At 39.5% G+C, this 27,204-nt stretch overlaps 1 protein-coding gene across 4 annotated transcripts in view; it reads right to left on the bottom strand.

The window, feature by feature from the left end:
* Nucleotides 1-27,204, bottom strand: part of fam13a (family with sequence similarity 13 member A) — a 154,647-nt gene that overhangs the window by 3,620 nt on the left and 123,823 nt on the right. For all 4 annotated transcript variants that reach the window (XM_008111041.3, XM_008111040.3, XM_008111042.3 and 1 more), the window contains 10 exons: nucleotides 20,548-20,695; nucleotides 11,716-11,929; nucleotides 10,757-10,895; nucleotides 9,881-9,962; nucleotides 9,517-9,737; nucleotides 7,998-8,081; nucleotides 6,342-6,437; nucleotides 4,458-4,541; nucleotides 1,733-1,929; nucleotides 348-449 (listed from right to left, as the gene is read on the bottom strand). In XM_008111041.3, the coding sequence (XP_008109248.1) occupies nucleotides 348-449; nucleotides 1,733-1,929; nucleotides 4,458-4,541; nucleotides 6,342-6,437; nucleotides 7,998-8,081; nucleotides 9,517-9,737; nucleotides 9,881-9,962; nucleotides 10,757-10,895; nucleotides 11,716-11,929; nucleotides 20,548-20,695 (1,367 nt within the window). The remainder of the gene's footprint in view (nucleotides 1-347; nucleotides 450-1,732; nucleotides 1,930-4,457; nucleotides 4,542-6,341; nucleotides 6,438-7,997; nucleotides 8,082-9,516; nucleotides 9,738-9,880; nucleotides 9,963-10,756; nucleotides 10,896-11,715; nucleotides 11,930-20,547; nucleotides 20,696-27,204) is intronic.

The following is a 27,204-nucleotide window of genomic DNA, read 5'->3' on the forward strand; positions in this document are numbered from 1 at the left end:
AAATGCCTTATGAAAGAAATAAATGAAACACCTTTCTTTGAATAAGATTAAGACATATTCATTTCTTCATATGCAAAGACTGGATAGAAGGAAAAGTGTGCAATTTAAAGTTTGTTAGTGAGAGACTACTCTGGGGAGTGTATCTAAATTAACCGAGTGTTACAATCTGACCACACCTTGGGAAAGTTACTTTTTTGAACTACAACTCTCACAATCTCCCACCCAGAATGTCCAGTGGCTATTCTGGTCAGGAGATTTTGAAAGCTGCTTTCCAACAAGTAACTTTTCCCTGTTCTGGTTCTGACATTTCAAAGTGAGAGATGAAAACAAAACCCAGAAATGGTTACCTTCCATTTTGACGGAAAAAATTATCCTCAAAATCTCTTAGTTTTTTCCTGATCCTCTTTTTCTCTTCCCTGACTTCTTGAAGCTGCTCTACAAGTTCTGGCCTGCAGTATTTAACAAAACAAAAACAAAGATCAAGCAGGCATTGAAAAATTAAAAAAGAGATAAATATTAACATAGACAAGGTCATCATGGTAGCTGAAGTAATAACTACCATACAGCTGTTCAACAGATGGTAATGAACTTTATGACATTTCAGCTCCTGTTCTTAAGAAAACACTATTCATGACTTTATATCATATGATAGGTAAAGGTAAAGGTTTCCCCTGACGTTAAGTCCAGTCATGTCTGACTCTGGGGGTTGGTGCTCATCTCCATTTCTAAGCCGAAGAGCTGGCGTTGTCCGTAGACACCTCCAAGGTCATGTGGCCAGCATGACTGCATGGAGTGCTGTTATCTTCCCGCCAGAGCGGGACCTATTGATCTACTCACATTTGCATGTTTTCGAACTGCTAGGTTGGCAGAAGCTGGAGCTAACAGCGGACGCTCACTCCGCTCCCGGGATTTGAACCTGGGAACTTTCGGTCTGCAAGTTCAGCAGCTCAGTGCTTTAACACACTTCGCCACCGGGGCTCTTACATCATATGATATTTTATTACTATATTACCATTGTATGAGATATCCTTTCTTTCATTGTCAGATATGCTTGCTACATACAGTTCTTTCAGTTTTATATTACACTTTGCAGAAATGTATAGTACCGCCGGCTCTCCAATTTTGGCAAGCAAGGGAAAAATAGAAGCAGAACCACCACAAAAAGCGGAAAAAGAGCAAATATAAAAAAACTAAATGTTTTTGAACCTGTGATAATACCTCTTTAGGAATATCCCAGTCCTCCAGGATGCCTTTATATTTAGTTTCTAGGAGAAGTTAACCACAAAATCACCCTGGGAGACCAAAAATTCCTAAGGAAAACCTAGCAATCAAATCTGCGAATAATAAAATCTATAAAAATTAAACCTCAAATGTGGAAGGCAGAATGTTAATTGTATACCAGGGCTTTCCAAACTCTGTGTCATGATACTTTATTATGTTGACTGCAACATGTAGGTGTGTTGCATTAAAGTAATAAGAAATGACAAAAATCTTAGAAATCATATATTTAAAAATATAAATAAAAGGTTTTCATGAGATATGTTGTGTGCGCATACATTTCATTATGATAATTTATATATGTGTCCATATCTCTTATAAGAAGTTGGTTACACCTTCAGTTTGCCAGTAAAACTGAATTACTCTGTTGTGTAATGATGTATGTCTGAAAAGTATGTCACCAACACAAACTGTTGGGAAGGTTCTGTTGCAGATCATCAGAAATCAGACTTACATAGATGCAGCATGAAGATTTGACAGCCCCATGTCTTGGCCACCTCTTGAAGGAATCCTGTCATCCACTGGAGAAACAAAGCCATCTGTGTCATCTTCCAGTTGGTCCAAAAAACTTCTCACATTGAAGTCTGACTTTATGGTGACAGTGAAATCTGGTTTTGTGTTGCTGTCATCCTCAGAACCATCCTCTTCCTCCTGTGAAGACATTGTGACACTTCTGATTACCATCGGCTGCTCTGTCTTTGCCAGGGAGATTATGTCAAACATACACATCCTATTTACAACACAGTAGGATTAGGAGCGTAGGATGCCCATAAAAATGGAAACAGCATTGCTGTTTTATTGAACTTAAGAGAACATTTCTCTAGGAATCCCTAGGTCCTCCAGCATATAGTCGCATTGAAAAACCAAGAAATTCCTTTGACTATAGAGTCACACTGGGTGGACCTAAAACTTCCAACACAAAACGTATTAATCAAATCCATAAAGATTAATTCTGCAAATGTGGGGTGCCAATTGCACAAAAAATTGGACAGACATTCCAAAGAGCTTCAATTTAGCATTGAGGAATACGGTCTATAAAGAAGAAATCAATGTAAATTTATTTATTTATTTATTTCCAACATTTATATCCCGCCCTTCTCATTTATATCCCGCCATTCGTCCAAAAACCCTCGTGCTTTAGCCATAAGTCAGTCCATGTCGTCTTCGCCATTATTCATTAAAAGCCTGAGTAAACCATTGATTAAAAACCACGGACACCTAGAACCTGAATGTATTTGTATTGCCTTTCCTGCCCTTTTGCTTTGGATGTTAAACTGTATTTTCAAAACCGAAATGAAGTTTATTGGGAGCCCCCAGTGGCACAGTGGGTTAAACCGCTGAGCTTGCTAACTGAAAGGTCGGCGGTTTGAATCCGGGGAACAGGGTGAGCTCCCCCTGTTAGCCCCAGCTTCTGCCAACCTAGCAGTTCGAAAACATGCAAATGTGAGTATATCAATAGGTACTGCTCTGACAGGAAGATAATGGCACTCCATGCAGTCATGCCGGCCACATGAAGGTGTCTACGAACAATGCTGACTCTTTAGCTTAGAAATGGAGATGAGCACCAACCCCCAGAGTCGGACACAACTAGGCTTAATGTCAGGGGAAAACCTTTACCTTTACCTAAATGAAGTTTAAGTTATTGAAAAGCTAAACATTTGAAAACTAGATAGGGGTAGAATTTTTATTTGTGGGGCAATGCGTTCATTTTGCTCTCTCTGTATCTACATCCCTGGCCACCATAGTGGGGTCATTTTAGATTTGGTGAACATCAGAAAGCAGGCGAATATGAAGCTAAGCCAAGACTCAAAAAAGGAAGACCAAGAGTTACCATTTCTTCTTTGATTAGTGAGAAACAGTGTGAAAAAAAATCACCACAGGAAAGTAGAGAAACAAAAAATTGTTTAAAAGCATTCCAGAGGAACTTCTTCTGGAACTCTCTGCTCTGGGGTGTGGTGGAGGCTCCTTCTTTGGAGGCTTTTAAGCAGAGGCTGGATGGCCATCTGTCGGGGGTGCTCTGAATGCGATTTCCTGCTTCTTGGCAGGGGGTTAGACTGGATGGCCCATGAGGTCTCTTCCAACTCTATTATTCTATGATTCCCAAACAGGGAGGCTTGAGAGATGGTAGGTATCAAATGAAAACTCCCTATAAATGAAAATCTTTATTGCTGTCATAGATAATTTCAACTGATAGGAAATCTGTTATCCCTGATAAAAAGATGTCTTCAAAAGAACGACTACATACTTGCAAGCCTAATAACACTGGAAGAGGAGGGCTATTCAGCAGCAATTTGGCCACAGGCTGGGACAACTCACTGGAAAGGCCTTGGGAGTTTATGGTTTATATGGCTTCATTTTGTAGGGCTGAAAAGACAGTGACGAAAGCTACCACTGTGGAAAGGCTTTGGAGCTGAAGAGAGAGCTCAATTTTCCTTCTAACTGTAGTATTCCCACTGTGAACCTTGCCAAGATTTTGCTCGTCCAAAAGACCAGTCAAGGAGACTTTTGCCAACTGGAATCCAGTAGACAAGGAGCACCATTATTAAGACTGCATCAAAAAACTGTAACCACTGAATTACTAAAACCTGATATTAATATTCACAGTTACATGAATCACAGTTACATGAATCACAGTTACATGAATCGTCAAATATATATATTTCTGGGAATTGAAAGAAAAGTTGCTTTTCTGTCCTTGAAAAAAAGCCATGGACACAGATGTCTTTACTGTGTGCCTGGAAAAAAAAAACCCTAATAACCTGGCTAAACACCAAAAATGTGCCTACAAAATTGCTATAATACTGGCCAAAGTTTTGGCAAATGAAGGTTTAAGGGTGCAGAGCAGAGGCACATGCTCCCATAATCTCCCATGACTTGTCAGGTAACTCAGACTGATGTAGATCCATTGCATCTAGACCTGCATTTTAAAACTAGGATTTTCAGCAATTCTAGAGTTCCATGCGAAGTCGCAAGCAATTCCACGGCAAATAATGATTTAAAAAACTTTTTGGAGGTGTTGATATATTTATGTAGGAGTTCCCTAAAAGTTGAAACCTATTTCAAGAAGTATAGAATAATCAGCAACCAGGAACAATAACATCACTCTACCACTTTCATTATGAGAGAAAGGAATGATACATACATGAAAATTATTTATAAGAGTTGGTTTTCCCCCTCACCTTTATCTCCTTGAAAAAGGAAGCAGTTTCTCCCTCAATAATCGGCTGCAACAAAGGACTTCTCCGTTTGCTGGAGGGGGAACCCTGTGATAACAAGGTTATATTGTGATATCCTCTTCCTCACCCATTTCCAAATCTAAACAAACTCTTCCCAAGAATGCATTTAAGATATATTTTAAAAATCTGAGAAACTCCCCGTCCTGCTCACAGAAGTCCTTCTATACCAAGGATGGGCCACCATATTTCAGTTTGAGGGCCAAATTTTAATCCAGGGGGGTTTCCAGGAACCTCATTTCAACAGAAAGCAGATCCAAATGAAAAAAAAATGGCCCCACATCTGGGTTATTCATTATAGGAAGGCAAAAGAAACAGAAAGTATTCAGGAATTACTGGATGAAGAGGTGGCAACATCAATGAATAAGGAGGAGGACTCAGAGCAAACTAACTTGGAAATCCCCAAGAACACTTAGCACTTAACATTTTTGAGAAATGGGAAACAAAAGTGCAAAAATACTGGGAAATCATCACTTGATGGGGTCATGGAGTATGGCCATCTAGGGAAGACCAGAAGGACTGAGTCCCAAATCCTGATGGCTCTCCCAATTACTTCATATACGGCAGAGGAAAGGATTATGTCCTTCTCTCATGTATGTGTTCCTGTTGCCAAAGTGTATGTATAGATAAATTCGCCTGAATTCAGTGGCTCTTGTACAAGCAGAAATTTTGATGGAGATCCATACTGAGTTGGGGGTTCTTCATTCAAACAGAATGATGTGAGAATTTTGGAAAATATGGAAATCCAAGTGGTTGAGGTGTACACATTTAGAGAATTCATCATAGAGCATGTGAAATGTTGAACTGCTTCAAAAATATGATTTTTCCCATTTGTGTTATCATATAAAAATCCAATATGGAACTTCTCTTCCTCAGTCCTCCTGCCTCAACTAAAATTAATGAGGCTGAAGGTAGTATTTAATGTTTTCATGAACCCCCCATCCCAACATTTCAGCAGGAAACACAAGTCAGAAATCAATCCCAGGCCTAGAGACAACATGTGCCTGCCAGGATATAGGCAACAGCTCTGAGTAACTCATGTGCTCCATCAATTCATCTGAAGAGGAGCTTTATTTTTTAAAATCCACATACAATGCTGCCAAGACCTAGGCTTTGGTCTGGCACCAGCAAAGGAGTGAAAATAAACATTTATTCATGAAAATAAAGGAACAGGCTGAAAGTAAGAGGAAAGCATTTCGTGTTTGCACTGGCTAGGATACAAATGGTCTAAAGGCCAAGGAAGCAGTTTTGGAATGAATGTACTACACATAGTAACTGCCCTACACACAAGCTGGTATACAGGCTCTCCCTTAGGCAGGAATGGAGGAAAGAAGTGAGGGCACAGGAAGAAAGGAAGGTAACAATGCATCTAGTCCTCATGGCCATAAAGCAACACTATGAAATACGTTGTATCAAAAGTGAGAGATTAGGTAGACCCTTAATTTCATCGGTCAAGGGTACTGCAATATGACGATATGGCCCTCACAGCAAATATTGGGTAGCTATGAAGGAACTATATAAGATTCTCAAGTATAAACATATATTATTGAACACCAAATTTAGGATTGTCCACACCATTATAACTGCATGTATAGTACTGAAAGCTGGACATTGAAAAAAGATGAGAAACAAAATTAGCTCATTTCAAATGGCATGCTGAAAGACAGTTCTGCTGATATCCTTAACCACCAAAAAGATAAATAATTGGGTCCTTAAGCAAATGAATCCTGACCACTCCCTAGAAGCAAACTCCTCCAAGTTGAGATGCTCTCTGCCAGCATGGGGAGTAAAATCTGATAAATTGAACATGCAAAAGAAATGAATACTTACAATAATTGGGATGCTGTTGGCCCTTGAGAGGATCTGCTTGACCAAACGGTATCTGTCATATAGTGGCTTCATCATATGCCGTTCATGCTTTGTTATCTGAAAAGAAGAAAAATACACCTGGCTGAAGGCAAAAGGTGGTAATGGATTCTGCAGGTAGCAACAAATTATCACCACTCCATTAATCTCCATTTAATGTCTTTTGAGAAGTGAATCGCCTTTTGAACATGTGCATAAAAAACACATGGCATTTTATTTCCCTGTCCAATTATTAAGATAGGAACAGATGTAGTGATATCATTTCAAAGACACAACTAATGAATCTGAAGCATCAGTAATAGTTGATAAAATGAGCTAGAGTGCACTCTCATTAATGACACCACTAAGAGAGAAATGAGGAAGATCAGATATGTTAAATTACTTTTTTGGAATTGTTTTGTTTCCACTGTTAACATTCCTTGAAATCTAAAATGGAAGTGTTGGCAGTATTAATTCTGTTGTTAACCTTAGATAGCGATTGCAAAGCACTGCTTCCAAGGCAAGCACTATAAAGCAACTTGAATGTGTAAACAATGGGGCGAAGAGTAAAAACACTAAGTTATGAAAGATTAAAAACAAAAACAACAATACAATTGGTAAGGAGAAAAAGCAATCAGAGAAGTGAATGGAGGAAAGCATCATTTGCTGTTGTCTCCAAAATGAGCAGTTATCTGACTTGCTCATCACTCCAAACTACTCTTTTTAACACGTCAAATTGTCAACAACTGTTCTGGAAGAATCCAACACGGGATGAACTGGAGAGGGGTCATGAGCAACACTGCTTGTTGCCAAACACAAAACAAGAGTACAATTTGTACGTGTCTAATTTACACCAAGTCAAAGCAAATGGTGTGAAGTGGCCCTGAGAGGTGTCAATTGGAGTTAAAGCTTGTTCTATTGAAGACTGAAGCTCTAGCAAGTATGATGGGGTCAGGAACTTGAAGCAGACAATACAGTGTGTAATACTAGGCAAAGAACATAAGGGAGGCCAGGAACTCATACTGAGAAGCACGTCTATAGAAAAATTAAAGGCGTCCACACTGACTTTCTATAGAGCTTTTAAAAAATGTTGGTGGGTTGATACAATCTACTATGCCAGCTAACACCTCCCAACAAAGGATTCCCACAGGCAGGAAACAGCCAAGCTTTGAAACTACAAGGCTATTCAATGCTAATCAAGGTGGCCAATTGCATCATTCACACTTGCTTCAAACAGACAAGAGTTCTTTCTCCCACCTTGGACATTTCATAGATATATAAACCTCACATGCCTAGTTTCCAACAGACCTCATAACCTCTGAGGATGCCTGCCATAGATGTGGGCGAAACATGAGGAGAGAATGCTTCTGGAACATGGCCATACAGCCCGGAAAATTCACAGCAACTCAATCTACTATAATGTCACTCGGTCATATGTAATACACAAAACAGAACAGGTCAGTAACTATCAGTGGACCAATAACAATCACATTATACTAATGAAATCGGCCACCATGGTATTTGTACTATTGTACTTTTTCCTCACATTTATGAAATGAATGTGTTTTCCTCCATTTGTATCTTGGCCATCAACATAACTTCAGCATGAGGAATGCTTGATAAGAATGCTGCTTTACTTACTGGTCTTCCGTGGATGCTTTCATAATACAAGAGGGATTTCTGAAGAGCTACTTTCTCTGCGGCTATCTGGTCTCTAGTCATGTCCTGAAAAAACAAGCAAAGAGGAGATGTAGGAAGAGAACAAGGGAAGCTGTGAATAAGGGCAGTTCTACTAATACATCCCATTCTTTTCCATGCCCCATTCCATTCTCTCACCATATAGCCCTGATGAACAATATAACTGTCTCTCTAAATTTGTGGATTTGATTAAAATGCTCCCTTCAGGAATTGTTAGGTCCTCCATTGTGGCATTTTGGTCACCTTACATCAGAAGTTCACCAGAGAATTGTGCTAGAGTGCCTAGAGATTCTTACAGAGATGGTCTCTCAGAAAATAGTGGGTTTTTAAATTTACTATTTTTAATTTTTTGCAAGGAACCTGTGCCTAGTGAATGTAGGAGTGGTAACACTTCACACATAGTAATTGTTAGGGAAAGTCAACACACACTTAATGGAGGAGGGAGGAAACCCTGTGAGATCTGTCAAACGTCTTCCTGTCAACCTTAAAAGAAGAACTAATAGTTGTGCTATCTAAGTTCTCAGTATTATTACTGTTCATCAAATCACTCTGTAACCATTATATCGGTACACCAGCACTTTCATTATACTTTCACAAATGTCAATCATTCATCTGAAAGTTCAAGTCACATATTTAATCACTTAAAGTGTGGGACTCTTTCACAAGATTAGATCATGCAATTAGGTGCCTTTTGATGCTCTTCAACCACTCTGCTTTAAAATGAGAGCAGCTGTTAACACCATGCTATATGGACACTGTTGTAAACATCAGTGGAATGATTGCCTTCTCCTCACTGGTAATATCACAAATGACAAGGGCAGAAAATTGGATTTTAAATATCTAAACAAGTTACTTTAACATTTAAATTGAAATTTATTTCTTCCCTATATCATTGGAAGTGCCTCTCTCTCACATAATCTTATTTGTATCAAAGTCAAAATTTAATTACAAGCATTTACAGGCTACACTTAAGATTTCTGAAATGAACCCATAATCCTATATCGAAATACAATGTAAAATTAAAGGCAGCTTTTTAAATAGTTTACTTGAGGAGGCTGGGAGATAAATTAATAACACAAGTAAACAAATAAGCTGTCCTTTGGCCATGTTGATTGGGGCTCATAGGAGTTATAGCCCAAAATATCTGGAAAACAGAAGGTTGCCTGCACCTGGGAGCTAGGTAGTGATTTTATACAATTGCAAAATGATATGTTCTATATGTTGAATTATATGTACATGTTGAGAAAAAAACAAGAATTTAAAACCAGAAACTTGTGGCTAAATGCAATGACAGTTCCAACTGGTGTAGATCCATGTAAAAGAATGGAACTCAGTAGACACTGTTTACTGATATCCCACAGATTTCAATGGGTATGTTTTTATATGAGACTGACATTAGATTCGGTACTTCAGTGATTTATTGTTCTTGGTAACTGAAGCCATTTCACTTATTCCATTGTACCTTAATGTCTTCAGGCCTGTTTGCCTCTGCCCTTTTCTCCTGGAGTTTCTTTTGCATGGTTTCCAGAGTTGCTTCTACTGCTGGCTTTGATGATTTATCAGGCACATCTTGCTTCTTCTCCTCCTCCTTCTCCAGCTGAGAGCCAAAACTTTTGGGAAGTGTATTGCTCCTCTGGCGCATCACAGGAACCAGATCTTCCTCTGACATCTTCAGTTTGGACTCTATAGTTTTGGAACGAGAGCAAAAAAAAAGGAAGTGGATTCCCAACACCATGAAGGACCAAGAGAGAGAATACAAGAGAGTGAAAGACTGCAAAATCAGTCCAAAGCTTATGCAACTACTCCATGTCAGGTCAAGTCCTCACCTTTCAGCTGCTTCCGAAATTTTGCAAGGTCGTTTGTCCACTTCAGCACTTCCAGGTTGGCAGCTTTGTCACTGTGTGATGGCTGCGAGAGAGCAGGGAAAACAAAGAGAAGAAAGTTTTTTCAGGTAAATACAGGCAACATAATCTGAAACAAAGATTACATAAAGATGTTGATTTGCTTCAGTTGAATCTTCTGGTCATTAAATTTAATTTGTACATGTTACGAAAGAAAGAGTAAACGAGGGAAGCGGTTGCCAGAAAGATCTAAGCATTTTCCTCCCTGATATTTTAGCACTTGCTGCACTTTGATAACTTAAAGAGTAAACCATTTTCTAGAATAATAATGAATTGAAATGTACCCAAAAGAAAAATACACATTTTATCTGCAAATATCACGCTCTTCCAAGATTCAAACTAATAATAATGACAGAAACCAGTGCATAAAATGATAATTAAAATAAAGCCAAACTCCAACAAAGTGTGTGTTCTATACAAAACTGACGTTTATAAATCAGTTAACTAATTAAATAAGCTGACAAAAGATTAATAGCATGATCCTATGAATATTTTACACAGACATGTATAAGTTAACCTGAGTGTAGTGGGATTTACTCTCAAGCGAAGTGGGCATAGGATTACAGCCTGAGAATGATAGGCCACAGAGGGTTATTTTTTCAGTGCGATGGAGCCTGAAAAACTTTCCTTTTTTCTACTGAAGTTCACAGTTCTTCTGAGTTTCCAACTGAACAGCCCTGCTGCTTAACAATCCAATCCCTGGGGATGTTCAGGCCAGAAAAATCCTCATTTTGCCAATGGGAAAAGAAAACACCAGAGAGTTTTGCTGGATCATTAAAATAAAGGTTTGTGGCAACTTACTCGGTATTTCCTCTCTTCTTCAAATTTTTCTTCAAACCTCCTGATCTTTTTCTTCAGCCCCTGAATCCTGCGTGTCAGTTGAGCGGGTGTTAAATCCTCTCGGTCATCTTCGTAAGATCCCAAAGATGAGCTTCTTCTCCTGTAATGAATGAAGGTGACATTGTTAAATCAACTAGTTATTACCTAGTATATACAGAACTAACAAGAAAAGGGCTTGGTGTGACAGAAAGAAAAAATGAATTCTCACAAAATCAGCAAGATTTGAACACAGGAACATTGGAAACTAATTTAGACAAAGACTGTTTATTTTGGTGGGCATTTTGGGTCTCAAGTGGCGTTCTCTTTCACCACCTACCTGATTTCATTAAATGGCAATCACACACAATTAACCTAGGAAATTCTGCAAGTGAAACATGTGCTCTGACTACTGACCCAGGTTCCCACTCTGCAGTAAACCACACTTTATTATATTACAGTTGCCAAATACATCTGAAAGCACATACAGTTTTAATGCTGTGCTTTAAGAAAAAAAACACCTCACCATCGATCATGAAATAGTAGCAACGGAAATTACTAGAGTGCAATCTAAAGCTGGGAACACAGTTTTGGGCCTACAGCTGCATTATGTTACATTTAAAAACTTGCTATATTTTCCGACTCAGTTATTCTTCTGTAAAATGAGAACCTGGTTAACTGGGCTGAATGTAAAGGCAAATCAGACAGAAGTGATAAAGGACTTTTGACATTAAAAGTAGTACGTATTTTAAATTATTAGGAGTGAAGGCAAAACTGGTTATCACGATAATTCATGATTAAATGACACGGAGAGGTGTAACCATAAGATATGATGCTGTCTGACTACTAGGGATTTCTGAAAAGGTGATCTTGGTTGCAATCCCAAGGCTGCCATCCCAAATGGTTCCTCATCTCTGTGTTAAAGTTACACCTCACCAACCTACCTCATGAATGAATGTGAGTTGGGAGGGGAAGGAGGCACTTCTGTATCATCAAGGTACTGCTGACTTTGCCCATAGGCATAGAAACGAGGGGACAACATTGGATCACTGTCCTCGTCCAAAAGTTGGCGAATGAGGCGGCCGGCCTGAGGGGAGAGGCGGGCTTCGTCGGAATCTAAGCCATCACGCTGCCAGGAGGAGAAAGCAGGGACAGGTTCTGGAAAATCAAATGAGAGGACAATGCATGGAAATTGTGAGCGATCTCTTCCAAATTAATTTTGCATTTATTTAGGTACAGGCACTATAGGTCTCAAATTATTAGTCTAAGTCTCTAGCAAGAGAGAAAAAAGAAGAACTACCCCCCCCCCCCAAACTCCATCCCAGTATAAAAGTCCAGTAGGCACATGCAACATTAAAACAGATAGGGGACCCTTAATGATCTTAGTTAAAAAATCACCATCACAGGCTCATTTGGTGAGGTCACAAGAGATAACTTTCATAGTAGTTGTTTCCAACCTCTACTTTCGCTGGCAGATAAATACTTTTCTGTTTAAGCAGAATTACGTGTGTAAACTGGGAGGCCTCTTATTGGGATGTATGTTTTTCACATTTGTATATGTCTTTCAAATTATATTATACTGTTTTGTGTGATGATCCGGGCTGTGACGCTGATGGTTGATGATCCGGGCTGTGACGCCTGCCGCAATAAATCACAACTGACCAAGAGGTCGTGAGCTCAAAGCCTGAGTTGGATTGAGTACCCGACTGTTAAATAGCCCCAGCTATTACCTAAGCAACCCGAAAGACAGTTGCATCTGTCAAGTAGGAAAATTTAGGGATGGCTTATGCGGGGAGGCTAATTTAACTAATTTACAACCCAATAAAAACGTCCAGCAGTGTGTGTGCTGGAGGAGGAAGTACTCCATCAAAAGGACTCGTTGTCACAGTGGATGATGAAGCAGCAGCTCCTCCTGTGGCCGGAATAGAGCATACCCTCACAAAGCCAGAAGCTGGAAAGTTAAATAGCCTCTGTGTCTGTCTCTGTGTTGCTTGTCTAATGGCATTGAATGTTTGCCATATATATGTACATTGTGATCTGCCCTGAGTCCCCTTTGGGGTGAGAAGGGTGGAATATAAATACTGTACATAAATAAATAAATAAATTCTCTTTGGAACCACCTTGGGGTGGACTTTGAGAGAAAGGCAGTGTATAAATGAATGAATGAATGAATGATGTTATATTACAAGTATCTTTTATCGGGTAGTTCAGGGAGACACTTCTAAAAGCATCAAACTTTAGTTGTTGAGATGGAGTAGGTGACAGGTGATGTTGGATGACATCAGCCATGAGACCACTCTCTCTAGCTATTCCCTAACACTGATGCTGAAAAGACACTTTAAAGAAGCAGTATCTTTTATAGCCTTGGGTTACCTGTATCCACAATGCAATCCCATAAAGTAGGGACATTGGTCTTATTTTCCCCACATGATCAATTTCACCAAGCCTTTATGGGAGCCAACCCAAGCTAATTCTGTTTGATTTCCTTTTCTGATTTACAGGATATAACTTAAAGAAGTTTAAACATATTCAGTAAGTTCAAAGAGGGGATCGTGCACAACTACAGCAAACAAGCAGCAATACATTTCAAAAGCTATGGCATTACTCTTCTCCTCTGGGCAATCCACTATTTGCTTCAGATCCAAAATTTAAAATGCATTTGCTTCTGAAGAGCAAAGATGAGAGAGTTCTTAATTTATTTGGCATGTTTTAAATAAAGCATTTCAGCAGCTGCCAAAATTACTGTCCTCTCTAGTTATGAGAAATAGCCAATTGGCAGAATACCCAATGGAGATGTGCCACTGCTCAAGAGAACACCCTTTCACCAACTTGTTATATTATGTTGAAAAATTAACTCCTTTCATCTAAATTTCTTTTCAAAAAATTCCTTGGCTGCTCCTTCTCTTCTTCCCTTGTTTTATTTTAACATAAAGCATCAACAAATACAATTCCTTATCCTGGAACATTACAGCAAAATTCCACCAGATCGGCAGGAGGAAGATAATAAAATACTATATTATCCAGTAAATTTAAGCATCGACTCTTTTGGAAATCTGTAGGATTTGTAATAATCTGTGTAGTGCATAGTGTAATAAAAACATCTCTTCCTCTATTCAGATTTGCTATATCCTTTCAGCTATTCCTTAGATTAGTATAAATTGGAAAAAAAACACTTAAGACTCATTGCTTCAGCATGCTTTTCTTGGGTTCCAAAACAGAAGTGTTGTGAGCATATCACCCTTGCTACAGCCTGCCAAAAGCAAGACAGACAGCCTTTATATATGCAGGTTGAGCATTCCTTATTTGGGAATTCTAAAACTCAAAATACTCAAAAATCCAAAATTGTCCCCATGAATGGCTGAGGTAGACGATTCCGTGTATACTAATTTGCTTTCATCCACAAAATTATTTAAAGTACCTTACAAAACTACCTAATATCTATGTGTATATGAAGCAAATGAATTTTATGTTTAGACTTGGGTCCAATCTCCAAGATATTTCATTATCCTGAAATCAAAAACATTTCTGGTTCCAAACATTTCAGATGATGGATGCTCAACCTGTATAAGAGTCTAGATCATGGAAGCTCCTAATATGGAATGTTGGGGGAAATAAAGCTGGAAAAGAACACAGTCACAGGATCCGGAGAAGATTAGGAATTGAGTACGCAACAGTATTCAGTAATAGCCACCTCCATATAACATCTCCTGAGGGATTGCAGTACTATAGCAAATACCCCAAAAGTTTTTCTAACACCACCACTCATGGTCTTTCTGTATTCCTAAAGATGAAGATGATTCTACCTGACCAGCAGGAGCACCTGTATTTTCCCAGTGTGCTCTGCTTCCTCCTTCCTCTTTGTCATTGTGACATCACAAAACTCTATGTTACCCATGGGTTTCAGGTCAAGCTACTACTCCTTTCAAACACTCAAACCCAAAGTGTAGCAATGTTACTTTCCAGAGGTACAAGACCCCAATCCCCATGGGCAGATTTGTTTCCATTATCACACCAACCTGGGGGAGACCTGAAAGTAACAGAATAAATATTCAGATTCAACTAATTCCAAGTTCATACAGCTGATACCAAAAGCTACCATCTCAGACTTGCACTGCAAAGCATGAGGTAGCTTAAATCTGCTGGACGGATTAATTTGCCAAGTTTAAAATACAATGCATTGTGTGTTTGGACAGAGTTGGTAGTGGAGCGGAGAAGGGGAAGCCAGGGTGGCCAACATACTGGAACATGTTTACAGTCTCACCTTGTGACCATTCCCACCCGATCCCACGAGGACCCTACTATTCTGCAGTTGGATACTTTACTAAGCTGGTTTGCATGCTCCTTCTTAGCTCCATGGGATTAGATGGTTTAAGTTTTATAGCTTTGAACTTGTAATTCTAAAAAGGAATTCTGAAGTCAACAACTGCTTTCAAAAAGTAGAACTTCTTAGAAAAGCAGAATAACTACAAAAGATCTTACAAGAGGTTTAAAATAATGCTTTTCCTGATTAGGAAACATTGTTTAGCTTTGATCTTGAGGAAGTAAAATGTCAGGTTTTCAGATGTCTGAAAAACTGTAATTTCTTGCCAACTTTCCTCAATAGTATTGTCAGAATGAGTACCCATCTTAAACATTGAAAAGTTTCAGCTGTACAAATTCTAGGAATCCTGGCAGTATACCTGAGTGCAGTACCCCTTGTACAAAACTACATGTGTAAGAAAGAAAATTAAGGTGTTTTGGGAAAGGATACAACCATTCTGGTTGTTATTTGGTTTTAGTTGTAACTGCCAATGGCAAGTGTCTGAAATTTGGGAAAAAAACTTAACAGCTGTAATGCCTGTGTGGATTCTCCAACAAAATGTGATTCTGAACTGAAATGTCTTGAAGTGTTGCATACGAGTCAAAAAGCAGAATAAAAAGTACAGTAGATTCTCACTTATCCAAGCTTCACTTATCCAAGGTTCTGTATTATCCAAGGCAGTCTGCCTTTTAGTAGTCATTGTTTTTGTAGTCAATGTTGCAATGTTTTGGTGTTAAATTCGTAAATACAGTAATTACTACATAACATTACTGTGTATTGAACTGCTTTTTGTGTCAATTTCTTGTAAAACATAATGTTTTGGTGCTTAATTTGTAAAATCATAATGTAATTTTATGTTTAATAGGCTTTTTTCTTAATCCCTCCTTATTATCCAAGATTTTTGCTTATCCAAGGTTCTGCCGGCCCGTTTATCTTGGATAAGTGAGACGCTACTGTATAGATCTCTGAAGGTCTGTGACAGGAGCCTGTGTAAGGATGGGTCTACCACAGAAAAAAGCTTGCCAGCCTTATACATGCCCAACCTAATAGATGTTACTGATGCATATGTGATACCCAATCATGTTAATGTAAGAACAGACATTCAAACCATCATAAATTTAGTTCTGGGGGATTTTAAAAAGTAATGGAGTAGCAGAGGCATGGATTTCACACTTCAGATCTGCAAAGACTGATTGTTCAGAAAGTTAAAACTGAAGCTTACCACATGCCCAAACCATCTGTTCTCCATGTTCCTCTTCAACTGCGTGGGTGCATATTAAAGTGTCAACCTACTTAATTAAATAATCTAAAAAAGTGACAAATGATGGCTGCTTAGGAGGCATTAAAACATCTCAATTCCTACTGAGTGCTTTCGTCTCTAAATACAAGAGGCTGATACGGCTTATTTCAGAACTATAAACATTGACTTATTTCCGGCTCATAAAGGAAAACAAAACATCTTCTTATAGTTTTTCAGAAATGTTTGTAGCAATGTCCAAATGCCACAACTTGACAAGTTTTGTCTCATTTATTATACAAAAATGTCCACTTTTAAGCTCAACTTCTCTTGTTTCCCCTCTATAGCATCATAGAACAGATCAATCGATGTAGTCAGTCAGTTGGCTACATTGATAAGGCCATCACATACAAAATGCCTGATTGGCTGTGACGACTCATGGGCCTTGCAGTCCTGTTCCTAGTACTATTGTGGCAGACGAAGAGGAAAACATGGGGTTTTCGCCGGTTCAGCAAGAGCCAGAGTCTCTTCACCTGCAGGATGTTGATGTTTGCCCTCAAACAGGCCTTGGGCAGAACTCCCCCCCGTTTTCCAGGAGGGAAAATTATTCTAAAGATAGGGGAGTCAGGGAGGCTAATCGGAGAAGCCTGAGAATCGCTGCCAAACAAATGGCTGATTAGGTCTGCTTCCCTTGGGAAATTCTAAGGAGTCATGCATCTGGACAGAGTTGGGTTTCGCTTCTCGTTCTCTAGGGAAAGAGTTCTGTTGGCGGGAAAACGAGACCCAATATAGGTGTTTGGCGCGAGGGATTCTTTGCGGAGTCAATTGATCAGCTTGAGGAGAGAGATCGTGTGTGGACTTCGTAATCCCAGTTCCTTGCTTCCCGGATCAAGCTTCAAGCCTTGCCTTGTCTCACGGTTTTACCACAGACTCTGTTTCATGCTTCATGTTCGTCTTGCCTCCAGTCACGGATCTAGTCAAGAATCAAGTTTATTTCCAGCCTTGTTGTCAAGCTTCATTGGACTTTAAAGACTCTGTTATTTCCCCACACTATTGCTTGGCAAAGTGTGTGTTTCGGTCAAGTGGATTAAAACTTTGAACTCTAATATCTTATATTGGACAATACATTTCTGGACTATATTTGACCTCATCTGAAAGGTCTGCTTCTGAACTATATTCTTCACTTGTTTTTATTGATTTTATATATTTCTTTAATAAAGATATTAGATAGAGACTGGCCTCTGTGTAAGGTTATTGGTGCTCTGCAGCCAGGGTCCTGACATTGGCTGGGATTACATATGCAACTAACCCAAGGAATGAAAGCAACCTAGGGATTGGGTAGTGAGATGCAGCAGTTCCCAGAACTCCTGGAAAAGGCTGTTATAGACCAATCCAAGAAAGAGGAAAAGGAGGATTGCAACAACTCATCTTCATCATGAACATACATTGTTCTCGAACTACATTATAAATTCCAGGCAAATAAAACAATTACTACAAATGCCACAGCAAACTTGATTGTCTTAGAAAGTTAGAGAACAAGTATATTTTGGGGTGAACAGAAAAGGCTTCCTCAAATTTTGATCCTCTAATTGTGTTGGACTTGAACTTCCAGAAAATGAGCCATGTTGAACAACTCTGATGTTGAGCATTAAAACATCTGGGTGTCTCCTGGGTAATGTCCTTGCAGATGGCCAATTCTCTCACACCAGAAGCGACTTGCAGTTTCTCAAGTTGTTTCTGACACAGAAAAAAAGCAACTCCGCGAGGTGAAGTCCAAAGCATCTGGAGAACCAATGATTAAGATCTCCTGCTTTATGAGAAATGTAATGGTGGGCCCAGGGTCCTCCCATGAAGCTAAGATATGAGTTCTGTATGTGGATAGAGTTCTGTTATCCCAAGATATTTCAAACGAGCCTTCGTTATTCTTGCTTGCCCTTGCAAGTGGGCCTCTACTTTCTGACCATCACAATAAAGTATTGAGCCTTCTTCTCAACTTGAAAGCTACAGAGATTGGTCAACAATAATCTCTTTCAGCTGGACAGTGATACCTTGACTCTACACAGCTTAAGAGTTTGGAGCTACAATTTTGGTTAAATTTCCTGTGGATCTCTACTTTCCATTCTGCATTTTCCTCAAAGGGATTAGGGAGGATTTCCTGCCACAAAATAAAAGCATCCTTCTCAACTGCTCAAGCTCACTGGCAAATTCCAAATATAAGATGTCGTGCACAACCCTATGCATGCCTAGTAAGAAACCCCACCTGGAAGATTTTGTAGTTGTGTCTTGAGTACCTGTGCACAACTGGAATCTGGATTCTAAGCTATTGAAACACGGGCAACAGAATGGTAGGGATGGTAAATTACCTGAGAAGTGAAAGTCACATAACCTCCTGAGCAGGCCATCTGGGTGGGCTTTTATCTGTGTTCCATGTCAGTAGGTTAAAATTGTGATTCCTGTTGTGCACAAGTACTCATGATTAAATGGGCCCATACCAACAACTCATGGGGGGAATGGGGGATGGCAGTGTCCTGTATCTTATTCTGCTCTAAATGCCACATCAAGGAATGCAGGAGGTTCTGGAACAGCTGTCAACCTGTCCACCATCTGTTTTTCTCCAAGGAATTCTTAGGAGTGAGAGAAAGGCCAGGTAGGAAGACACATGCCCACCAAACCTGCCCACCAATTCCCTCCTTATCATCTAACAGATTTGGTGGGCAACAAAATGGGTAAAGTTGAAGTAAGTCAAGAGTCATTCACCACATAGTCTTTTTGTCTTCCACCCACTTCAGCCCTATCAACATTTCATCTAGATTTCAGAAATGAGAAGGAGATATTTTGATTCAAGCATATTGACAGGTGAACCCACAGGGAATGAAAAAGGAGCCTTCATTGCAGTCACCTTAAGAAAAGATTTAAAAAAACACAACCATCCCGTTTTCAAGGCAAAGAGAATTTGAATATTAAAGGAATATAGTGGCAGAAAGACTGTTGTAGGGACTCCGTTGAGGTGTACTTTATATGCAGAGGAAGAGTCTCTAGTGAATAGCTAACATGCAAAAAGAACAGCATGTCACCTGGTGTCTTCTGTCAAGAACAGCCACAGCTGCTTGTACTGCATGTTTGAATATTAACAGCCAGATCTGACCCTGCTTTAAAATTCTGAACTGATACATAAATAGCATGTATATATAAATTGTCATTGCCTCCTGAAGTTCTCTATATAGAAAGACAAGAGTACTGCACATATTGCATGAAAGTATTAGTTTTGCCTCAATCTTGCAGGGCAAAGATCAAATCAATCTATCTTCCCTTTCATGGGGGAGATCTGATAACAAACTACCCTTAATTATAGCTCTTAATTGTTAATAAGGAAAGACGATTTTAAAATCTCGTAAAAAATAAACTCTGGAATGTATCTGATACCTTCCAACTGTTCAGTTTCAAGGGCCAGCAGATGCATTTTGGCATGATGGCTGATGTTTCCTTTGCTATTTTAGCTCTGGAAAGATTCCCAAGAGCAAAGCCACAAAAATTACTTTTTTGCTAAAACACAGTTCACTACCAGAAGCTTCCCATGAATGCAAAACTAAAAATGTGCTTTTCAATTTTGTGGCTTTAATAAATGCAATCAAGTGAAAGTGATTCTTCTCTCCCTGTCTTTCTCTTAGTACAGTCCGATGGAGGCACGTCTGTGCGCCCAAACATATGAAAACCATTAAAATGACTAATGCAAAACATCTTGGTCTTGCCAAGGTGAAAAGAGCAGGATCACTAGAAACATAATCAATGTACAAATCAAAAGCAAACACATCTCCTATCAAACAAACAACCTAACTCAAAACCCAAAAACCCCCAGAATTTTTTATGGGAAAGGAATTTCAAGGTAGGAAATGAAAAAAAAAAGGTTTCTCCCTCTCCCCAATATTTATTATAAGATTCTAAGAAGTCAGGAGGAAACCCCTTAACAGCTGGACACAAAACTGTGCCACTTTGGGTGCACCACACAAGAGTGCCAATACAATAGGTTTAGCATCTCAAAACTACAGTAAACAGACCAAACAAGAGAACAAAAATGTTCCCTGCATCTTCCTCCATCCTGACAGCAAGACATCAATACATTTTTTTCAGTACAATATTTGGTTTTGCATCCAAACAGGTTTCTTATTCCTATAGATTGTTCACAAAAAGAGGAATGGAAATGCATCAGCTTCACTCATGCCAACACTCAATCTACCGTACCTTCCCAGTTGTTGTCGCTGCACAAGGCAGTCAAGTCCAGTCGAGGCACTTCTGATACAAAAGTCTCTTCCTGGCCATCAGGGTCTTGGTTCCTCTGTAATTTGGTTTCGGGAAGGCTGGGATGCTCCTGGATCTTCATGGTCAAACACTGGAACAAATCCCCAAAAGTGAGAAACAGGGTATGCCCTCCTCCTAAATATATTTTGCAATGTTCAGAGTAAGTGGGAGGGAAAATGCTGCTATAAATGCTTGCATAAAATCAAGGCTGTTTCTCCTTTTATGCAAAATAACATGTGACTTAGCATCCAAGAGCCCACAAACTTAATATCTCCAAAACTTTCTCCTTGGTTAAAAATGTCAGCAAGCAGCCCAGAAATTCTCTCTCTCTGAAAATGCAAGTAGTTGATACAATCTCCAGTTACCAATCTAATGATGATGGCACAGTGAAGGTCCTGCCTTCTCCGGAAAATGCAATTTTTCTGACACTGGAAAAGTCGAAGTAAAAATGCCAGCCCTGCTCACACAAGTGTCACTGTTGCTAAGGCTGCTGTAGCAACTGAGAGTACTTTGGAAGGAGACACCTCCGGCCACTGACCCGTCCCCTCGAGATAGTCCAGAGTCGATGAGATGAAGAGCTTAAGCGAGGAAGGTAGGTGAATGCTCTCTAGCGAGTCTGGGCTGCTGGTGGAAATCAATGAGTGCCAGCCAAGCTGGGCTGGCTGCACGTCCCTTGGTTTCCTGTGGTTGTTTTCTGCCTGGGTGTGGGGGAGAACCGGACTATTTATGGAGGTGCTCTGGGATATTACAAGCCACTGTTGCGCAAACCCAAACCGGAGTGGGGCTTTGGCATTTAAACAACTGGATGCTGGAGCGCCCTGGGAAATAATCCAGCCACCAGGAATGCTTCCCAGTCCAACCAATCCTCATCCATTTCATCCCCCCCCCTCCATTCCTAAGCGTCGCCAAGTAGGTGATCTATAATTTATAGCAGAGGGAGGAGGGAAAGCAGCCGTTCTTTGCTGTCAAACAGCTCACTTGCATGATATCTGAGAAATGCTGTGCCTCTTTGAGCCCACAGAACTCACTTCTCTTTCTTCCCTGCGCTATTTGCTTTTTCTGTGGGCTTAACCTATCTGGATTTATCGCCTGAGTTCATCACAGCGCTCTCTCTATCTCACTGCAAAATGAAGGGAGCAGAGGAACTCTGTCCACAAGGAATACAAAAGTACGTGCAAATACACCAGTTCTCTCTCCAGGAGGGGGAAATTCTGTTTTCTGAAGAAGATAATGCAGGCAGTAAAAAGAGAGAGAGAAGAAAGACACTGCTCAACTCTCCAGGAATAGATTACAAATGCTGACGAAAGCAACCAGAGAAAAGATTGTAAAAAGATTAACGGCCATCAGATGTTAGTGGAGTATTTATCTATCTAGTCTTTTCCCCAGTCCATGGCAGTTTACAACTGTGGATAGTTCTTCAAAACAATGGGAATCTTTTTGTAAATACAGAGCTCTATATGCTGACACTGCAAATGAGAGTTAAAATGTACTAGTATTACTACTGTAAGTTATCATTGTTATTAAGACACATCACCATTGCTATTACTACTAATACCGCTATGTCTAGCAGCAGCAACTTTTATCCTATTCTTCAGCTGAAAATCTTCCTGAAACATCTCAAATATATTCTGTTTTTTAAAAAGTGACAGATTTGCAATCTAAAAGATGAAAAAGAGAGAAAGAGCAAAAAAACCTGGGACTCATCCAATGAAATTCAAAGGAGTACAAACTGAGCAGCCATCTGTGCTTTTAGCTGTGCTCCCTTTGAATAGATTAAAATTGAGATTCTGGTTGTTCACAGTTACTTAAGAATAAGAGACAGATCCTGCTAGCTGGAATTTGTTTCTCAATGGACATGTATAAGGTTTTACTTCAAAGCTTGCATCTGGAACCTGCTGTTAATGATCTTGAGCATCTGGGAAGCATGTTGGGTTTTGTGGCAGGAAATCTCCCAAACCCATTGAGAATAAAGCAAAATAGAGAGCAGAGATCCACAGCAGCCGGCTGCCAAAAACTGTAGCTGCCGGGTTAATTGTCCTGCCCTTCCCTCGCAAAATTGCCCCCAAATCTACACCATAGGCTTGTTACGCACATATGAAAAGTACATAGTATGCTTCTCAACTATAGCCTCCATGTCAATCACACTGCCAACTGCTTACAGGATTTGATACAAAAATATTGGCAATCTAGTTCAGCATGTATCATGCTGTTAAAATAAATTCCAGATGTCCTCCAACAGAAACAACAATATTAAAGATCCTTTGGTAAGGAAGACACTCAAAGACTCTTCGGATTTCTTAAATTTGCTATTCTGCACATTTTTAGGAATGGGAGGTATGATGGAGATCAATTGTATGGAAAATCATGTCACCCATAGGCTTCTGGGTGTGTAATTCTGATCTCTCTCTTTTTAATTCAACCATTGATTTTGGGAGAAACTATGGCTTCCAGTTTGCAAAATTCCTTGTCCTGCTTTAGACTTCTGTACTACACCCAGAACAGTCTTGAAAACCAAACAACATCCAAAATGTAAATATGAAACTATTACTAGACATTTAAAGACCTATCATATATTTGCATTGCATGTCTGCCAAACTAACTTAGAGGAAGAGAGAAGAAAGAGAACAAGAACACTGTATTCAAAACAGGTGTGGTTTTTTGGTTGAACTCATTTTGGTAATTGCACCACGATATCGATTAAGTGTCAAAATCAACCTGTCATACAATTACTTAATATTATTTTAAGGCATAAGCTAAGATAGAGGTCCAGCTTTATTCATTACCATTTATAACGGATGGTCTCAAGTTAAAACAAAACAACCAGAAGAAAGAAAATGACTGAGTTGGAAGACATTAATCATGGTCCCTCATGAAGCCATGGCAGTTTAAGTGGAGAACAGTATGGCTCCATTATCTGCTGGTACCCACAGTTTCACTTATCCACATCCATAACAATGCTCTTTCTAGGCATTTTCCAAGTCCTTCAGCATGCCTCCATGCTATTCTTCCACAAGGAGCAATTCATTTCAATAGTTTGCTTATAACTACCATGGTAAGTCCAGGAACATATCCACTGAGGACATGGTTGCTGTATGGTCTATCAGTATATCTGTGTAGGCTGAATGAGTGCCTGAAGTTTTAGGGAGAGTTGAGTAAACAGAGTGCATTCACACAATACTCTTCCCATTCAGCTATTAGACATTTCAGGAATCAAACTTAATGGGTAAAGCCATAATGAGAATGACAAGGGAATATACTGCCCTGGAAGAATGTCATGGGCCAGAAGAGGAAGATGACACTTCAGTGACATGGGATCATGTTATTTTATGCAAAACACTTTGGGTTCACTTCTCTAGGTCTTCCAGCATGACTAGATAGTTAGTGTCCAGCAGATGCTGTCCACAGAGTCGCACTGGGAAACTTTGTAATTCCTACAAAGAACATTTTATATCTGTACCAAAAAGTAAAATACAACACAAACAAGTGCATCATTTGAATTGAATGACTAGCTAAATAAGGACAGAGATTTTACAAGCATAGAGGGGGAAAAAAGGATATTTCGAATAGTGAAGGAAATATTTTACTCGACAGCAAAAAACAAAAAAACAAAAAACACAAACCCACTCTGAATGTTGAAAGAACTGGTTTTTCAACTGTCATGACCCTAATAAATTGCACAACTTTTTATTTCTCTTTCTTCCCCATATAAGTCATGTCAACTTTTTCTAAAAGAGAAAAACACTGCAAAGGTTTTTTGTGTTTTTTTTTAAAGTAAAAAAATGTTTCCTTGGCTATAGTGTCTTTAATCCAAACCAGTTTAGTGCAAACATTTCAAGCTATTTGTTTTGCACCGTTCAACAACATGTCCTGTCCTCTTTGTGTCCCTCCTTCCCACCCTACACTTTTGCTAAGGAAGGACTTAAAAGCTCAAGTAACACCCAAGGAACTTAATTTGCCAGAGGATAGAAATAAACATTCTTATTCCCTTTCTCTACAAGACAAACTGTACTGGAAGTTTAATCTCTTCTTGTGTTGTCACTTTGCTGTAATTTCAAACTGCCAATGATCTTTCGAAGCAATGCAAGAGCCTGCACACATTCGGTTGCCACTCAACAGGAACTTCAGTAGAGGAACTGAGTCTGTACAACCGGAACATTTTCTTGGGCAACTAGATGTAAACAGACCAGAATATTCACAAAGCAGCTGTCAACAAGCCATACCCTGCCAATACACTGTTTCGCAAAACTGCAGAATGAAGCATATATCAGCACAAACCTTAAAAATTCAGTCCGTTCCTTCCTTGACAGCAACATTTAACACACACATTTCAGAAGGCAAGTTTAAAACATGTAGCAGAATGCAGCCTTGTTGTGGAATAAAACAGGATCTCTGTCCTTTAACGTGAGAAACACGCAATGGGCTACTTGTTCACTCATGCAGCTCATAATGCAATGAATAATCCATAAAGCCTTCAGAAGAATGATGCAGCGGAGACCCAAGGGAGTTGCAGTGAATTTCCAGTCATGCCCTAAACATACGTAGAGGGCTCAATGTCTTGGCAAATGGATTTTATAAAAAAAATGCTCAAAGATGTTGCTGATATCCAAGCACTTTCACATATCTATTTGAGGATTCACTTGTATCTGTGTGAATTATAATGCAAGAACAGGGGGCAGAGAGTTGCCAGGAAAGCTAAGGATCTCCACTGATGGTAAATGATGACTTAGCCTTGACAGAAAGAGGAGAATGCAACTGCTCCAGGACACACAATATTCCAAGCAAGATTCCATCACAGATCTGTATCATGGGTCCTCCAGATAGTGTTAAACTGCCAATACCAGCTGCCCTAACCAGCATAGCCAGTGGAGAATGCTAGGAGCTGCAATTGAAAAGCATCTGAAGGGCTAATTGATTATCTCTGATTTATATGCATTATTTTCACTTTGTTTACTTACAAAGCAGAGCTTGGAAAAAAATGAGATGGAGTACAGCTCCCAGAATCCCCCAGCCTACAGGGCAATGATTTATATGAAGGTGCAGTGAGTTAAACTGGTGGTGCAGTGAGTTAAACTGCTGAGTTGCGGAACTTGCTGACTGAAAGGTCAGCGGTTTGAATCGGCGGAGCAGGGTGAGCTCCTGTCATTAGCCCCAGCTTCTGCCAACTTAGCAGTTCAAGAACATGCAAATGTGAGTAGATGAATAGGTTCTGCCCTGGTGGGAAGGTAAGGGTGCTCCATGCAGTCATGTTGACCACATGAGATGTCTACAGACAATGGTAGCTCTTTCGTTTAAAAATTGAGATGAGCACCACCTCTCAGAGTTGGACTCAACTAGACTTAATGTCAAGGGGAAACCTTTACCTTTACTGCAATACTGATTGGTATATTATCCAATCTCTTTTTATTTGTAAGCTGGAAGATTTAGAGAGCTTGTTAGTTACTAAACAAGGTAACTTATCAAATGTCAATACTAAGAACACAGAGATGTGGGTTTAAAGGGCCATTGGAGTACACCAAGAGCTGCCTGACTACATCTGATTTTATAAACTAAGCAGGGCAAGCTCTAGTTAGATGGGAGGTTGCCCATGAATACCAAGTGTTATGAAGTCATCCTTCCTCATTCACTGGGAGTTAGGGGCATAGGACCACCATGAAATAAAAACAACAACCTTTTTTGGATCTGATGAACATCTCTTTAGACTCTGTTGGAAGTTAACCACAGAAGTGAACCAGAGGACTTAGAGATAACATATTAATCAATATTGTGAATAATCAAATCTGCAAAAGACAAACCTATAAATGTGCAGGGCAGAAGCAAGTAGCACCTCTGAGTATTCCTTGCCTAAAAAAATCCTACGAAATTCATGAGGTTGCCATAAGCTGGCACACACACAGAATGTGGGCAAAGGATGGATTAACACCTTCTGGCAAAACTAAGGTCATTGATGTGTCACTTATGACCTTTCTCTGCCTTGCAATTCAATTCATTAAGATCTAACAGAGGAAATGCACAGGTTCTGGTGATCCAGTTCTACCTTACAATTCAGTTCATTAAGATCTAACAGAGAAAAGATGCGACCTTCATTTATGATCCCGTAGGCAGGCAAAGGGGTACATAGCTTGCTCTTGTTGGTGAGCTCTGAATAACATCATTTGTTTTAAAAAGTATGCTTTTAAATCCCCTAAGCAACAGGCTTAGAAAGGCTGTGGAATGTAAAACTATTCCAAAAGAATGTAACATTTTGTTGACCCTTTAATACTCAAATAATGAGATCTCAGGGTAAATTCTATGCCTTTCCTGTGATAAAATGCCAACTGAAATATAAATTCACTTCAAACGGTTATTTATAACCATATGGTTCCATATTTCATTTTTGGAAGAGAAGTTCAGTCTGTCAGATCAGTGTGTAACTAATAGCACAGGAATGTAAGGCAATTCAACACAGTTTTATCACCTTTTAAAGCAGGGGAACAAAGGTGTACAGTATTTTTAATATCTTGTTCCAAGATTCACTGTCTCCTCACAACAACCTTGTGAAGGAGGATACTTCCCGTGAGCTTTAGGGAGAGGTCTGTCATGAGGGAACTGATAGCTTTATTT

This window comes from Anolis carolinensis, chromosome 5, assembly GCF_035594765.1.
Source record: "Anolis carolinensis isolate JA03-04 chromosome 5, rAnoCar3.1.pri, whole genome shotgun sequence".
NCBI classification, from domain to species: Eukaryota; Metazoa; Chordata; class Lepidosauria; order Squamata; family Dactyloidae; genus Anolis; species Anolis carolinensis.